Raw genomic sequence first — 18,342 nt, 5'->3', positions numbered from 1 at the left:
TTCCTTACACCCAGGAAGGGAGGTGCTGGAGCAGTTACCCCTCACCCGCCCCAAACTTCTTTACTGGCTACTGTTATTTATCAGAAAGAACCTAAGGGCCATGTATGAAGAAACTGGCTTAACTCTAGCTGCTGGATCCTTCGGCGGTCCCAGTGGGGAGAAGCCCCAGGGAGGGTCGGGAGGGCTGGGGCGGTGGGACGGCGGATATGGGGATGCAGGCACTTTAAGAATTTTCGTGCATGATCTGTTGGCCAAATGGCAGGGGAGTTACTTTAATATTTTAACAACCCCCAGCTGTCCTGGTGCACTCCAATAATCACCAGTCTGCAGCAGGGGCAGTATGTGTGCACCTGGACTGTGTCTTTCAGACATTGTAGGTTGTAAATAAAAGTTAAATAACAATCATGGTTAGGTAATAACTTAAATTTTAATAATTCAAAATTTTAATATTAAAATTTTAAATTATTAAAATTTAAATTTTAAATATTAAAATTTTAAATTATTAAAATTTAAATTTTAAATATTAAAATTTTAAATAATTTAATATTTACTGAATGTTCGCTATGCACCAGGAGCTGTGCTCAGCACTTACAGGCAGGATACGATTTCGTCTTCATAACAACCCAGTGACATAGGCATTATTATTCCCATCTCCATTTTATAGGTGAGAGATATGAGGCACAGAGACGTCAAGTCACCTGCTCAAGGACACACAGCTGGTAAGTGGTAGAGTCAAGGGATGAACCTAAGTTTGTTGGATTCACAGCCTATGCTTTTAACCACTGTGCAGTCAATGTATTGAAGTGGGAACATGTTTATGACATATTATTGAATTTTAAAAATCAGGTAGGGAATTCCTTGGCAGTTCAGTGGTTAGGATTCTGTGCTTCCACTGCAGGGGGCACAGGTTCCATCCCTGGCTGGGGAACAAAGATCCTGCAAGCTGAGCGGCACGGCCAAAAAAAGAAAAAAAAAGAAGGTTACCTATGTTAGGTTCATATGATCCCATTATTGGGAATATATATATATATATATATATATATATATATATATATATATATATGAATCAAGATGCTATTTTAATAAATCACCCCACATATTTTCTTTTCTCAGTAATTCTTCCCCACCTCCCATGAGCTTTTGCCATTAAGATTTGGCCTTGGAGCTGACGTTTTATTGCCTTGTGGTAAAGGAAGGATGAGTATTAACTAGAACAGGGTGATTTTTCCCCCAGGCAAAATGATGTTTTGATTTTTGACAATGTCTCGAGACATTTTTGAGTACCACAGTTAGGGGTGGTGGTGGTGGTGGTGTTGCTACTGGTATCTCTGGTGGGTAGGAGTCAGGGATGCTGCTAAACATTCTACAGTGGACAGGACAGATCCTACAACAAGGAGTTATGCGACCCACATGTCACTGTGCCAAGATTAAGAAACCCTGACCTGATCTGCAGTAAATAAATCCTTGGCTTTGGGTTTTCAAATAGAATTTTTCAAGTCTAAAGCAAGGTGACAGTCTAACAGTAAACCAATTTAATTGGAAGAGCCCAGCTTTGCTAAGAGAGGAAAGAGCTTTCTCGGAACCATTAAAAAGAGGTGTTTTCTGTCAAGAGACAGCATGGAGGACTGGAGCACAGAGTTTTCTCTAAAGCGTGGAGTAGAGAGGCCCAGACACAAAGGAACTCCCCATGACACGGGAAGAAAGTCCTTTTCTGAGGACGGGGAAAGTGTCAGGGGAACGAGGGCAAATGTTTGGAAACATGAGACCTGGCTGAGAGGCTGAGGAGATAGAGCCCAGGTAGATGTGAGGGACTCTAAGCCATACGACTCATCCTTCATTTCTCCAGGGGGGATGCAAGTCCTTTAGAGAAGCCCCAAGTTCAACATGGCACTGGAGAAACCGGTGATTACAGTGGAAAAATTTAAATGGCGGAGTGAAAAAAAGAAAAGAAACAGCCCATGTGCCATGTGTCCAAAGGACGCATTAAAAAACAACCCCCAAAACCCTGTATATATGTTCATAAAACAGAACATGATCCATTCAACAAAATGAATGAATCTCAGAAATACTATGCTGAGTGAAAAAAGCCTTCCACAAAGGAACATGTACTACATGCTTCTGTGTACTTGAGATTCTAGAACAGGAATATCTAATCCCTGGCGGGAAAAGAGTTCAGAAGAGTGGGTGCCTCTGGGGCCTGGGGCTGGGAATTGACTGGGGAGGGACATGAGGGAACTTTCTGGGGTGATGGTAATGTTCTATATCTTGATAGGAGTTTGGGTTACATAGGTGTACACGACCGTCAAAACTCAATGAGCACACTCAAGATCTACACCTTTCATGGTGTGGTAGCCAGTCTCCAAGATGGCCCCACTGATTCTTGTCTCCTGGTATTCAAACCCTTGCATCATCCTCTCCAATACTGGATGGACTTTATATTAGTTAGCTGGGGCTGCCATAACAAAACACCACAGGAGGTCTCAACAAAAGAAATTCATTTTCTCACAGTTCTGGAAGCTGGAAGTCCAAGATCAAGGTGTGGGCAGGGTTAGGCCTCTCGCCTTGGCTTGCAGATGGCCACCTTTCTGCTGTGCCCTCACATGTCCTTTTCTCTGTGCACGTGCATCCCTGGCGTCTCTCTCTCTCTTCTTACAAGGACACCAGCCCTTGGATTAGGGCCCACCCAATCATCTCATTTTAACTTACTCATCTATTTAAATACACTATCTCCAAATATGGTCACATTCTGCGATATTCGGATTGAGGCCTCAGCATATGAATTTTGGGGGAATACAATTCAGTCCGTAACAAAGCTTCTCTATGTAACCAAGGATATTGCAGAAATGACACAGTTTGATTCCTGAGGTTAGATCATAAAAGACATTGCAGCTTCTGCCTCACTCTCTAGGACCACTTGTCTGGAGGAGCTGGCAGCTTGAGGATACTCAAGCAACGTAAGGAGAGGTCCACTTAGTGAAGAACTGAGGCCTCTTACCAAAAGCCATGTGAGTGAACCATCCTAGAGATGGGTCCTCCAGCCCCAGACAAGCCTCCAGAGGACCACAGCCCCAGCCAACACCATTACTGCAACCTCATGAAAAATCCTGAGCAAGAATCACCCAGCTAAGCCATTTCCAAATTCCTGACTCAGAGAAACTATGAGATAATAAATGTTTACTGTTGTTTTAGGCCATTACATCCTGCAGTAATTTGTTATGCAACAATAAGTAGCAAATACAGGTTTGGGCACCAGGAGTGGTGGAAAATTTAAAAAAACCCTACAATGTGGAGTGGTTTGTGATGGAACAGTGGCCAGAAGCTGGAGGACTTTGGCCAAGAGTCTTTGAGAAAGCCTGAATAGTCTTAGTAGAAGCCCGATGGCCTTTGAGGAGGCAGTGAGGGAAGGGTTCCAGGAAAGTGAGGAAAATGTTACTGGGGTTAAGGGATCCTTGTTAGGTGGTGGCAGAAGGTTTCCTAACACGTTGCCTGTGGTCATGAGGAAGGTAGAAAATGTTTGTGATGAGGCTGAGTGGTCAAGCTAAAGAGAGTCCCAGACAGAGTCTTGGAAGGTGCTGCCTGGTTACTTCTTGCTACTTATAGTGAAATGTGAGGGGGAGAGACAGTTAAAGGAAGGGCTGTTAAACCAGGGCAATGCTCTGGGCTTGAAAATTCCCTGCCTCTCCAGGCGGCAAATGAAATGTAAGAAACAGGTTCTGGGCAAAGATCAAATCAAGGGCACTCTCAAGAAAACACAGTCTAGAGAAGAAGCTGAGGGTGTGGTTGTAAAATGCTTTGTTAAGAATACAGATCCAGGGCAGTGTCCAAGAGAACCCTTCGGTCAAAGAACTGGGCTTCTAAGAAGCTTCGGTCCTTTGTCAGTCTTTGCAGAAGCCCATGGTGGAAGGGCTTGTGACAAAAAAATCTGTGGGCGTGGGTTTTGCCTAATAGGATGAACCCCAATAAGAAGCACTGCCAACTCAGACTGACAGAGACCCACAAAAGTAAAAGAAGCGTCTGGACCCCCAAGCTTCTACAGGCAGGAAGCAGGCTATAAAACTATGCAGCCACATCCATGGGACACCTTTCCTAGGAAAGGGAGGACGACTCAGAAGGCGGAACTCAGGGACCAGCGGGCAGAGCCAAGAGCCCTGGAAAGTCATTTCTGGCCAAGAGTTGGACTGAAGCCCAGTCAAGGAACTGCCGATATTTTCCCAGCTGGACTTCAGAAGTGCTTTGTGCCAGTGACTCCTGTGTGTTTCCTGTTTTTCTTCTTTTGGAAGAAGAGGAGTGTATGTAGCAGTTATGCTATGTCTGTCCCACCAATATGTGCTGGGTGTGTGAGGGACAGACCCTTTGTTCAGAGGTCTTCAGATTCTTGGAAGTAGTACTTGATGAGCTGAACTTAAGGTACTACACCCATGAGCCCCATCTGTACCTGGACTTGATTTAGACGAGATTCTGGAATTTGAGCCGATGCTGTTACTGGGGTGAGATTTTGGGGGGCGTCGGGAGAGAGGAGGAGGAGTGTGAATCACTGAGGACCCAAGGGCAGGCTGTGGTAGCCGGCCTCCAAGATGACTGCTGATAATCCCCGCCTCCTGGTCTTCAGGCCTGTGTGTAGTCTTCTCCCACACTGGAGGGTGACACCCTGTGTAACCAGCAGGATATTGCAGCAATGACAGAGCATGACTTCTGAGGCTTAGTCATAAGAGATGTTGCCATTTCCATCTTGTCCTCCAGGATCACTTGCTCAGGAGGAGCAGCTGCCGTGTCCTGAGAACGCTCGAGCCACTCTCTGGGGAGGCCCATGTGGTGAGGAGCCGGGGCCTCCTGCTGACAGCCATGTGAGCTCGCCGTCTTGGAAGTGGATCATCCGGCCCAGGTCAAGCCTTCAGATGACTGCAGCTTTACGAGGGACCCTGAGCCACAGCCGTCCTGCTAAGCTGCTGCCAAATTCCTGACCCACAGAAACCGTACAGATGATAACACATGTTTGATTTTTGCTTTAGGCTGCTACGTTTGGGGAGAATTCGTTATGCAATCATGATAACTAATACACACTGTGTGTTCATTTTACATGAAAGAGACAAAACATGTTGAATTCTAGTTAATGGTATATGTGCTAAAGCATTTATGGGGAGGACTACAGATGTGTGCTATTTATTTTGAAATGCATCCAAAAAATAAGATGGATTAATGCAGGACAAGAAGGATGGGTAGACAGAAATGTAATAAAGAGTACAGCAAAGTGTTAGCGGTAGAATTAGGAGGAGAGCTGTCTCTGTAAAATTCTTTTTGCTTTGCTGTATGTTTGAAAGTTTTCACATTAAAATGCTGGGGCGAAATGGCTGAGTAATTTCTTAACTTGGGTGGTTGGTACATGAGCATTCCTTAGATGATGATGATGATGATGTAAACTGCAGAGATACCTTTCATTTATTCCTTAGTCTGTATATTTCAGAATAATAACTATTATTTGAATGGCTGAGGGAAGTGACTAGGTGAGCGGTCCTGAGTGAGACCAGGGAAGGGTGTGGAGGCATCGAGAGACCTGGGGACTCAGAGGGGTCTGGGGCTGGGACGCAGAAAACAGAGAATGGGACCTTCACACCAGTGGCCACAGAAGAAACCTGGGAATCATGCCAGGGACTAAGTCAACCCAGCTACTCTGCCAGTAAGGCTGGCAAGGCCGAGAGGATGGTGACAGACAGGAAGTCTCCTCCCCAAATGCCATGAGGCCTTCTGGGGGGGAGGCGGGGAGAAGGAAACCCTGATGGCTGTGTGTCCCCAAAGTGACCAGGCTGTGAGTGACAGTCACTGAGATACCCAGCCGTAAATTTGACTGAAAAGCGTTAGATTAGATTAGATTGAATACATAACCTCCGGAGAAGTAATTTTCTCCATAAGCCTCAGTCTCCTCTTACCTGTAAAATGCTAATAAAATATTTAAAAACCTCCTAAGGCAAGAGGGATTTCAGTTACCAATATGTCTGTACATCTGAGTCGAAGTATATAAATTTAGATTCTGATACACATTCATAGATATTCATATATACGTACAAACACACACACACACACACACACACACACACACACACTCACCAGAGAGGTACTAACGTGTGCAGATGGGCAGAGCACAGTCTTGGAGGAGTTTGTACCAAAAAGTCAACAGGGAGAATTCTGGTGATAAGGGTGACAGCTTATCTTTTACTGTTTTCTAACTTTCTGCTTATCCCAATTTTTTCACATTTGATTATGTTCTACTTCAGAACCAGAGAACATAAGCAAAAGCCAGAGAAAGACAAATATCATACCATATTGCTTATATGTGGAATCTAAAAAAAGGTACAAATGAACTTATCTACAAAACAGAGATAGAGTTACAGATGTAGAAAATAAACTTATGGTTACCGGGAATAAGAGGGGGGAGGGATAAATTGGAAGAGAGGGATTGACATACACAATACTATACATAAAGGAGATAACTAAGAAGGACCTACTGGATAGCACAGGGAACTCTCCTCAATACTCTGTAATGGTCTACATGGGAAAAGAATCTAAAAAAGAGTGGATACATGTATATGTTGAACAGATTCAGTGTGCTGCATACCTGAAACTAACACAACACTGTAAATCAACTGCACCTCAATAAAAATTTTTTTAAAAAAGGGGAAAGCAGAAACTGAGACCCATCCTCCTAGCAAAAGCCCCTCCCATAAGCCGCCAAGGAAGAACCCATGAGTACCTTGCCTGACGATGGGAACGCTGTGGGCAGCTCTGTCCACCTCGATGGAGAACATCTTCTCGCTGGCACTCACTGGCTGCCTGTGGGAGGCTGGTGGGACCATGGGGGGCTCGGGGGACCCCTGCGACCAGCTCCTCTGCACTGGCGCTGGCCAGATGCCCGGGTAGAAGGGGGTCTGTGGTGGTGAGGGTGACTGGTTCAGTTGCTGGGTGGCCCAAGGTGGCTGTGGCCTTGGCCAAGGTGCTGGGCCCCTCACGCATGGGAAGGAGACCTGCAGGGGCAGACAAGAGGGTCAGGGGAGGTTACAAGCAGCTGGGGTGGTCTTCACCTTTCTGTCCCAGCGACATAATTGCTGCCCTAGATTTCGGCATATAAGTCACTTCTCCCAGGAAGCCTTCCCAGACTCTCCCCAAATTTGGGATGGTGGTCCCCACCATGGGTCACCTTGCACACTATCGCACCACCATTTATTGGGTGCAGCCTTCGTGCCAGGCACCCAGTCAAGAGATTCACATGCATTACCTCATTTAATACCCCTGATGCTCTGTGATGAGCCCGAGGCTGAGCAAGACCTAGTGACTTTCCCAGGATCACAGATCTGGCAGTGAGCATCTGAGCTGGTACAACGCCACCTCTGAGCTCTGAGAGGCTGACAGCTTTTTGTCTACCTTGCTCAGCACCGTATCCTCAGCTCCTAGAATAAACCCTTGGCACATACACAGTAGGTCCTTAAATACTGGTTGAAAGAATGAATGAACACATCTCCGAGATTCAAGCCCAGCTCTCCAGGACACACACATCTACACTGTGTGTCTCCCTGGCACTCCCATTCCACCTGTTCCCCGAAGCCGAGAGCTCTGGGGTGGAAGGCACCCCAACTGGCTCGCACCCCAACTGGCTCAGTAACCTGTGATCCTCAACATCTGCCACATCTGATTCTTGCCAGACGCTCCATAAATATCTATCGAGGGAACCTTTTTTCATCTGATCCAGCGGAAGATGTCTGTAGCTACTTTCATTAGAGAGCACATCAAAATCCATCTACACGGGGAGAAGCAAATGCTGAGAGGTGCTGACACCTGGCTTTGTCTTGGTTAATGCTGTTGTGGCCGTCCCTCCCCGAGCCTAGTGGTTAAACCGTGACATCGTGAATGCTACCATTTATTGTAATTACTCACCGATTTCTCGCGATAGCCCTGAAGGGGAGGAGCTCTCCTTATTCCTAGCTTACAAATGAGGCTTGGAGAGGTTAAGGACTTCACCAAGCTCAGGTGGTGGTGGAGAGGGTGGTGGGACTGGGGTTCTGGAAAGCTCTTTCCCTCTCTGTCTCTCTCTCCCTTCTCTGCCCCGCCCCCAGTCTCTTGGCAGAAAAAAACACACTTTTCAAGGAAGAAGCTAAGTTCAAAGGTTTGCCGCCTGTGGCAGTCACGTTTCTCTTTCTGCAGACTGCAGACACATAATGAGAAACAGGACAGAATGCTTCCGAAATAGGAGCACTGGCAGACAGAACTTCCTATAGCTCCAGCTGGATTGTATTCAAGAGGAACGTTCTCCACTCACTCAGGTTCCCAAACCAGTCTTTTAGCTAGTCTTTCCCAGCCAAGTCAAGAATCTGGTGAATTCCCCTGAAGACTTTTTTGGAGTCAGGGAGAACACTGTTCGGGAAAATCAAACTCCAATTGCCTGGCGACACCTGGCCCAGCATTTATGATGACACCGGCCCCGTTGAAACCTGTTTCGGGAACGGACTTGGCACTGTTCCAGAACTCTGTTACCTTATGTGAAGATCCGAATTTCTCTCCACTGTGGGCACCTCGGTCTCCACCTAAGCTTTCTTCCTTTCTCTCCTTTCAGAAACTGAGGTGTCCTGCTCCTGCCTTGCACTCACTTCTCCATCCATCCTATCCCTTCCCGTCCTCTCCTCTGGGGCTGTCTTGCCTCAATCATTCCTACAACCTTTCTTCATCGATTTAATAAAGATTTATCGAATGAAAGGGCTGAAGGTGGGAAGGGGGAAATTTGAATATGTTTTACCCCCGACTGATAGAAAACAAATCTAGAGACCACGGGTAGTGTGGAGGAATTCCCTTTTGTGCTGGGATGCTCAGGTAGATGTGCCTCACTGCCCACTAACGGCCAGGGTGCTAAAGGGAGTGCTCATATCTCATGCCTCAAGTGGTTCACTGCCTTAGTGGACAGGCCGCAACCCACCCGCCTCTTCTGGAAGTTCCAAGAATCTCCCTCCTATACTGTTGGCCCATTGCTGTGGGTGGGGCTAAGCAATCAACCAGTCACAGTCCCTGGACATACTGATTGGTTCAGTGGTGGGGCAAGTGATCCAATCAGAGCCAAGGGGACCCAAGAAGACTTGGCTGGACACCAGGATCTGGAGTGACCTGGTGGGACTTCAGAATGCAGCCAGCATGAGGGAGTGGAGCCCAGACATGGAGAGAGGGAAGCTATTTATTTATTTTTCAAATTGTGGTAAATAACCTGCAACATAAAATTTATCATCTTAGCCATTTTAAAGTAAATAGTTCAGTGGTGTTAAGTATTTTCACATTTCTGTGAGATGGATCTCCAGAACTTTTTCGTCTTGCAAAACGTAAACTCTATTAACCATTAGACAACAACTCCCCATTCCCTCCGCCACCCAGCCCGTCGTGACCAACATTCTGTCTCTATGAATTGGACTACTCTAAGTACCAAGTACCTCAAATAAGTGAAATCACATGGTACTTGTCTTTTTGTGACTGGCGTATTTCACTTAGCATAATGTCCTCAAGGTTCATCCATGTTGTAACATGTCAGAATTTCCTTCATTTTTAAGGCTAAATAATATTCCATCATATAGTTTAGAGTGTATTTTGTTTATCCATTAAGCGTCACGGGCACTTGGATGGTTTCTACCTCTTGGCTATTGTAACTATGCTGCTGTGAACATGGTGGGGAAAATAAGGAAGCTGGTTTTGAGCCTTGGCTGGGGTGCTACCCTGAAGTGCTCCATCCCTGAGGCCGCTAGAGCTGGTTTCTGTCGCTTGCAGCACACAGAGCCCGAACGATAGGGCCCCTATGGGGAAGGAGCCAAAGATGTGTAAATGCAGCAGACTCCAAGCTCTTCGGGTTTAAAAATTGAAAACTAAAGTTTTTTTTTTTTTCTCTGAAGCGTGTTGCTTGCGGGTAGCTTTAGTTGGATGGTTAAAGTGGGTTTTCTCTAGTTTGCCGGCTTGCTCTATCACAGGGAAGGTCAAGGTTTTCTCAGAAATTGCTGATGGTAACTACAATGAAACAGGCAGGGAGAAAAGCAAACATAAGAAAAAGACTCACATTTAAAAGCCAGCTCTGGGCTGTACAGGAAGCATGGGGTCAATGTCAGTTATCAACAAGTCTGTTTTTATTATTTATTTATTTTAGATTTAATTCTATTTATTTTTGTCTGTGTTGGGTTTGCGTTGCTATGTGCAGGCTTTCTTTAGTTGCGGCGAGCAGGGGCTACTCCTCGTTGTGGTGCATGGGCTTCTCCTTGCGGTGGTTTCTCTTGTTTCAGAGTGTGGGCTCTAGGCACATGGGCTGCAGTAGCTGGGGCACACGGGCTCAATAGTTGTGGCTCGTGGGCTCTAGAGCACAGGCTCAGTAGTTGTGGTGCACGGGCTTAGTTACTCTGCAACATGTGGGATCTTCCCGGACCAGGGCTCGAACCTGTGTCCCCTGTATTGGCAGGTGGGTTCTTATCCACTGTGTCACCGGGGAAGTCCCCAAGTCTGTTTTTAGAAACTTTAGTTTAAAAATACACACTAATGCCTTTTCTCTTTCTTTGTGTCTGTTCTCTCACCATATGGTATGTTGCCATGGTTGGGTTTTTTGTTTTGTTTTTGAGGTAGCATATGTTATACTCCTGATTTCTTTTCCATACTACCTTTAAAATAGCAGGTTGTCAACCACCTGGATGAACCATGACCACATCCACGGCTGAATTTATATTAGCTTTAATAAACACGGTTCAATGATTTACTCAAGAAGTCACTATCCATTTTCTTTCAAATTATCTACTTGTTCTTTGTGTTATTTCTCCAATATCTGCTTCTAACCCTGTAAAGAGTATAAGTTGAACGGGAGACCCTAAAAAAAATTCGAAGTAGTTTGCACATCGAGTGCCTACAGTACACATGAATTCTGCCAGGAAGCCCTGGAGCCTGCAGAGAAGGTGGAAACTTAGACCTTGCCCTTGGAGAGCTTGTTATGTGCTCTGCCATTTGTAGGTAATTGTGGACAATACAACGGCTATGAGCCACTGTGTAGAGAAGCCACAGATGTGCCACAGACTGTGCTGGCACTTAATGCATGTCATCTCATCTGATCTCCAGAATAATCTTGCAGGAGGCATTTTACCCCTCATTGTGTGGATTAAGAAAGTGAAGCTTAGAGAGGTTAAATGACTTGCCCAAGGTCTCACAGCCAGGAAGTGGTGACACTATTTGACTCCAATACCTGTGCTCTTAGGACTTCTAGGTTACTCGAAGTCATGATTTATTACCTGCTTTCCATACTCACAAACGGATCTTAGATGATTGGTTAGTGAATGATAGGATATTTTCCGAGTTAAAAAAAGGAAATGAACATTAGATGGTGTGAAAAACCACAAGACATCGCATGGGCTACTTAGAAATGGGATTTTCTAGGAACAGTGAAAACTGTCTTATGGAAGTGTTATTCATCTGGTACATGCCACGCCCTGGAAGCAGCTCCGAGGACCCCAGCCTCCATCCGGGAAGAACTGTGGTATGTTTACTGCTGTACCAGAGGAGTCCTGGGGCCAGCTGGTACCCGCCCAGAGAACCGATTGTTAAATGTCTAGGAATTTTGCCAACTGGTTGATAAACACAGCCATTAATAAGAATTAACTTAGATAAATTTACAATTAAATTATATCAGAAACAAAGGTGATACAAACTTAAAACTCACCCTTTCCTAATTATTTTACTCTATTTTATTATTACCTATGCTCTTGAGGTTATTTCACTCTACTATATGTGTCTGTTGGAAATGCTACACAGTGATGTGTTACCACACCTCTCTTTCCATCTCTGTATTCAGGGATGTGTCATCGGGAGCTTGAAATTGACCGTGGAGGGCGTATTACACCATAGAAATCAGGAAATGCTATAAATCAGGGCTTGATTTTTTAAAATTTTATAAATAGGTTTAATAATGGTGGTTCATGTAGAGTTTGATTTTGTTTCTTTGTTTGTTTTGTTGATTGCCTAGACTTAAGATGGTAATGGAGAAAATGTTAACAATGCAGATTACACAAAAGCATGTTGTGTCTTAGCCATTATGTTATGAATAGAAAAAAAATTGAGGAAACGTTCTTCGAGTATTTGAAAATTATTATCTGATGCAGCAACAAAGTCACTCATGTCACTGATGAACATGTGAAGTTCTAACGTCTTTCTTTTTTCACTTGTATTATTCATAAATCCAAAATATCCAAAAATACCCACGAGTGCTCAGGTTGGGAACTCTCTCATTCGTCTAATGCAATGAGAAATTGGCTATGGATACAAGAGTTCGGCTAAAGTCAATGAAAGCATTCTGTGAGAATCAGCTGGCTATATAGAATTTACAAGAAAGAGTACTGTATTTCTTGTTACATGGAAAGACTGTGCTACACATTCTTTATATCAGTAAACCTTATGCTATGCATCCATGTACTTTACTCTTCCCAGAGAGCTGGTCATTAAATATTTACCAGCCAATCGCTGGCTGTGCTGGCACCCAGCGGAGTGCCTACTACTCATGGTAGGTGTTCGCTGACTGAGCTGAATGGTTGGCAAATGGAGTGTAAATAAAAAGCACTTTGATTCTGGGGCTGGGATGGGGAAAATACATGCTAAGCCTGGCGCATCTTGTAACAGCAGAGAGTAAGGAAGTGCCCCAAATGAAAAGGTGGGGAGATGCTCAAGGACACAGCAACCAACCTGAAAGAGCTCCCAGTGGCCAAGGCTGGAAGAATTTGAGCAATGAATGAGTTAATGAGTATTGGATTATAACTCAAAGTGTAAAATCAGTATACATGGGTCCATACTAACATAGATACATTAGTGAGTAAATACATAAAGGAGGGAGAAGAGACTGGCTTCCTTACAGAAGAATTTAACATACATAGATGTGGAGCTTAATTCCCACAGTATGGAAGTGCCTGGGGGGTAGGGGTGATGGTGGCGAGCAGGCACACTGACCGCAGCATGGAGGAGCCATGGACCTGGAAAGACAGAATGGAGACTAGAAAACATGGCCAGTAGATCTCAGAAGCCAGGAGAGGGGGCTACATGGTGCCAGGACAAATGGCCTTTATCGCAACAGCTCCCGGGGTGTCACCATAACTCAGAGACGGGTAATAATTCTATGTCCCCAAGAAAAGGGTAAATCATGTACGGGGTTTCAGTGTGAGAAATCAGGGTTATACATTTAGAACACAGAACCGCCAAGTTATACATTATTTTTAGGTTTTGGAACTTAAAAGAATTAAGTCCCTTTGAGCTGTTCAGAAAAGCCATTCGTTTAGGGTTTTCCCAGCTGTGTTAAAGGAGATCTGGCCCATCTAATTTTCCCATTTTCTTGTAAATCTTCAATCTTACGGATTTTCCTTTCCTTTCAAGTTCTAATCAGCTTCCTGGTCAGTCCATAAAATGGGAAATAGAATCTAATGAGGAAACAGCCGGATTTTTGCAAATAGCTTTTGCTACCCCTAGACTTGGCCTGCTTCAATTCGGTCTTGCCAGATAGAGAGACGGAATGAATGAATGAATGAATGAATGATCATCAACTAAGTTCAGAGAAGGAGCAACGTGGTTCTGATTTGGTAACAAAGGGTGTGGTCTGCCAGAGGAAGCAGGACGCGGCCCGGTTCCTGGCCGGGTCCGGGTTCTGTCTCAGTAGGATGCTAAGGGTTCAGCCCGCGCTCCCGTCTCCACCTCCCCCGATGTCATCTGCATCGCCTGTAGACATCTGGTGACAACAGAGCCTCAGGGGTCCTTTTGTGTGAGATTTTGCTGCGGAGGCCGAGCCTGAGGCTGCCTGCTGCCCCGTGCCCTCCACTTCACTGGTCTTGGGGAATCACCTTTAATTTAAAACACCCAGCCTCAGGATTTCTCATCACATCAGTAAGTCCCCACAGGACCTGTAAGAGCACAGGGTAGAGGAAATCCTACAAGGTCAGGTAGGAGATGACAAAGCTTGACCAGAAAGTGGTTTTGTTCTGAAGGGCACCATGCTCTCTGATCATTCACTCAGTTGCCGGCTCCTCAACCCCCGGTACAGTAAAGCCACATCCTCCTCAAGAACGGGCCCTATTCAGAGGTCCCAGGAACGTGGAAATGTCACCCTTCTTGGGGCTGGACAACTAAGGCCCTGACTCTGAGCTTCTCATCACACCTGTTCACCACAGGAGACAAATGAGCAACTCTGCTTCCTTGGAAACTGGCCTGGGACTTTTCCAATGGAAAAGTGGATTATTCGTCATTTTCCTCCCCCCAAATCCGTAGTGGCAAATCCCGTTCGGAAGGCTCCACTTAGGCAATAGGAATGCTTCCTAATGTCATGGACATCTTCTTTGTTTTTGCCTCCCCCGCATCCATTTCTTCCATCTTCTGGATGGGCACCTTAATTTTTTTGCAGGGAAGACACCCTTTCCCTGACAATCCTGAGTCCATAGAAGTCTGACCCTTCCACCCCAGGGGTGAGACCATAACCCAGGTCTGGCCAATCAGAGCATTCCTTGCCCCTGGCCTCAGTGATTGGTTCAGGGGAAGCCACGTGATCCAAGCCACTGTCAATGAAGATGCTGGCTCTTTCCCTGGAAATGCTACTTTGTAGGATGCTGGGGCTGCAGGTGGCTACTTTCCTACAGGTGAGGCAAGAGTCTGTCTGAGATTGGGAAGCTAACAGGGAAGAAAGAGTCAGATTCCTGACCATGATTTGGGGGCCTGGATCCAGCTGGGCCTAAGCTGCAGCTTTTGGCCTTTTCAGTTCCATGAGCTTTTTTTTTTTTTTTTTTGCCTAGGCTAGTTTTAGTTGGTTTTCTGACACTTGCAAACAATCAAATTTCCTGGACAGTATGCTTATTGAGACTTTAGCATAAGCATCACTATGTACTCAGAGTGAAAGTTATTTTAAAGGTTATGACATGCTCAAATAAAACCCACCAGCCTGTCATCATGCACCAAATTTACCTTTAAACTTATAAAAGTAAAGCAGCATCTCCAGAGAAGAATGATTTAAGACCAAGGAACCAATCATAAGACAAGTGGTAAAATGCTGCTTAGAGAAACTTTGACAGATAAATAGTTCTCTAGCTACAGCAGCCTTCAGACTACAAATCCCAAATTTCTGCTTCAAAAGTGACTCAGGGAAGACATTCCATAGTTTTATTTATTTAGTTTTTTGGCCTCGCCGTGCACTTGTGGGATCTTAGTTACCTGACCAGGAATTGAACCCAGGCCCTCAGCAGTGAGAGCACTGAGTCCTAACCACTGGACCACCAGGGAATTCCCAACAGTCCACAGTTTTAAAAGAAAACTTTCCAGTTGAAGAAACAGGCAAAATTTGTAATTTGCATCTGTTGTATATATAATATGTTAATGTCTAGTATATTTATCAGATCCATGTCAATGTAATTATATTATTACTATATTTGCAAATGCATATATATGTGTATGTATATTTAGAACCACATATTTCCAGCTCTTTTTTAAAGAGATATTGAAAAGACTGTTCAAAATTTAGTTTTCCAGCTTGTCTGTTTCTTCTTATTCCTCAGTAAACTTAAGCTATTAACCAGCACATTTCCTGGCACACAGTAAGGCTCAATCTGAGTGAGTTCTTTCTCCCCAGCTCCCCCCTCTATTTTAAGTTCTTCTTTCAGAAACTAAGTCAAATGAAAGAGGCAGTACTGCATAGTGTTACAAGCAGAGGCTGGTAAACGTTTTCTGTAGAGCCAGGCAGTAAACATTTCCAGCCCTGTGGGCCATAGGATCTGCCCAGCTTACTCTGCCATTGTAGCAGACAACACAGGCACTACTGAAATGAATGGGATGGCTGTGTTCCCAGGAAACTTCACAAAAGCAGGCGATGGCCCGCACTTGGCCCTGGGCCATACTGTGTCGACCTCTGGTTAAGAACTTGGGATCTGGCGTCGCACAGACTCTGGTCCGGCTCCCTGCTCTTCTCCTTCTCTGGGACCCTGACGAGTGTGTTATTTCTGTGCCTTGTCTGTAAGACATAGGGATACTAACAGCCATTTCTTAGTCTGTGAGAAGTGGGTGAGATAGTGCACGTGAAATGCTTGGAACACTTCCTGGTCCATAATAAATGAGCATAAAACATTAGCCATCAGGTGTGATTACCATCGTCAAAAAAGAAGAAGAAAGGGGGCAACTGAATTTGTCCAGGAACGGCAGCAATATCCCTGGGAAAGAGTTAGTTGGTGGACTTCCCTGGGCGCACAGTGGTTAAGAATCCACCTGCCAATGCAGGGGACAGGGATTCAAGCCCTGGTCCAGGAAGATCCCACATGACGCGGAGCAACTAAGCCCATGGGCCACAACTACTGAGCCTGTGCTCTAGAGCCCGTGAGCCACAAGTACTGAGCCCGCGTGCCACAACTACTGAAGGCCACGCACCTAGAGCCCATGCTCCGCAACAAGAGAAGCCACCGCAATGAGAAACCCGCACACTGCAATGAAGGGTAGCCCCCACTCGCCGCAACTAGAGAAAGCCCATGCGCATCAACGAAGACCCAACACAGCCAAAAATAAATAAATAAAATAAATAAAATAATTAAAGAAAAAACAGTTAGTGGAGCCAGGGACTTCCCTGGCCGTCCAGTGGTTAAGACTCCACACTTCCAATGCAGGGGGTGCAGGTTTGATCCCTGGTTGAGGAACTAAGATCCTGCGTTGGTGCAGCCAAAAAAAAAGTGAGTGGAGCCAAACAAGCAAGGAAGCCAGATAACTGAAAATGCATTTTCTTCTATTATCAGTGGCTTTTGTTTTTACCCACATAATGAATCATCCCCTGTCAGCGTGTGAAATTGCAGGTTGGACTGGGAATTGCAAGACCTTCCTTAACCGCTGGGCAGTGAAGGACCTGCCTGGGCTCTCACGGCCCCACGATGCTTCGTGCTATTAGGAAAAGCCTCCAAGGGACTCCGGAGAGCTGGCTTTTAATCCTGGCTCTGGATCTATAGGACTGATGCCTAACCTTGGGGAAGTCACTGAAACTCTCTGAGCCTCAGTTTATGCCATGATAGGGGTGGTCCCAGGGATCTCTATAAAAACAACTGAAGGGGAAAGGGGACCTGGGATTAATGAGTAGCTCCTTGGCAGACATTGGAAATTGAAGCTCAGAAAGGTAAAGTCAGTTGCAGCTGGCATTTCAACTTGGGTCCATCCAACTCCAAAGCCCTTGCTTTCTCGAATGTGTTCTGCAGAGCTTCCCCATTAAAGCAGCAAGGAATATTGGCCGACAGAGGGCGCTCTTCTCGCAAGACAGGACGTCATGACGTTGAAGGGACAGAAGACAGTATCCAGGAGCCACGTGGGAGAGTCTGGCTGGACTGGGAACAGGGCAGAGCAGGCTACAGGGAAGGCCAGACACAGGCAGTCATGGGGATGGGGGCTGCCGCCAAGGAGCTGTCAACCCCCTCATGGAACAACTCGGCACGTCATTTGTGGTGCCTGGCTTCCTTTTTCATTCTGGCCATTTCCATCCGTTTTGCCGTATTTCAGAACAGAGAAAGACATGATTGATATATACCGGTGACGTGGGTTTCCTCACTCAGCTGCCTTGTAGGAATGGCGCCACTGTGACTAGCACAGCTTGTTTCCACACCGCCTTTCCCAGAGCTCAGAAAGCACGAGTAAAGGCAACAACACACAAAAACCACAACACGGCGGCACACTTGACTCTGGGACTTCAATTTCCCACGCCTGGTGCCAAGACTCTATGGGATTAATCAACGGTTGCTTCAGGGCACTGCAGATGGCCCTGTGGGTTATGTTCTGCACAGCTTCAGTGGGAGCCATCCACATGGACTACGTTGTGAATGGTGACCCTGGAGTTGTGCAATATGGCAGCCCTAGGTAATACTTTGATGAGAGAGCTATGATTTACAAAGTATAGTCCTGCGGGCTTCCCTGCTGGCGCAGTGGTTGAGAGTCCGCCTACCGGTGCAGGGGACGAGGGTTCGTGCCCCGGTCCAGGAAGATCCCACATGCTGCGGAGCGGCTGGCCCTGTGAGCCATGGCCGCTGAGCCTGCACGTCCGGAGCCTGTGCTCTGCAACAGGAGAGGCCACAACAGTGAGAGGCCCGTGTACCACACACACACACAAAAAAAGATGATCCTGGGCACATCCTGGCTTTCAATGCACTTTGTCAAACAAGAGATTTTCTTTATAATTTTCCATCTTGTATGTTATTCTATGGGTAATTTATCTGCAAATATATTTATCTGCTAGCGGGAGCAGGTCTTGCGAGGTTTCCCCGTCCAAAAGGACACTTACAAAGGAGGCATCTTGGCTGCTCCATGCTCGTTTGC

The 18,342-nt window shown here is 45.8% G+C and overlaps 1 protein-coding gene across 1 annotated transcript in view; it reads right to left on the bottom strand.

Moving 5' to 3' along the window:
• The window catches only part of LOC307063653 (forkhead-associated domain-containing protein 1-like), a gene marked incomplete at both ends in the record, with an annotated part of 92,838 nt that overhangs the window by 55,890 nt on the left and 18,606 nt on the right, over nucleotides 1-18,342 (bottom strand). Inside the window, 1 exon segment of the mRNA XM_079719882.1 lies at nucleotides 6,746-7,016. Coding sequence (XP_079576008.1) covers nucleotides 6,746-7,016 — 271 coding nt within the window.

This window comes from Hyperoodon ampullatus (assembly GCF_949752795.1).
Source record: "Hyperoodon ampullatus genome assembly, chromosome: 2".
Lineage (NCBI taxonomy): Eukaryota > Metazoa > Chordata > Mammalia > Artiodactyla > Ziphiidae > Hyperoodon > Hyperoodon ampullatus.
Note: the sequence above shows the minus strand (reverse complement) of the source record. Positions and strands in the feature narration are given on the sequence as shown.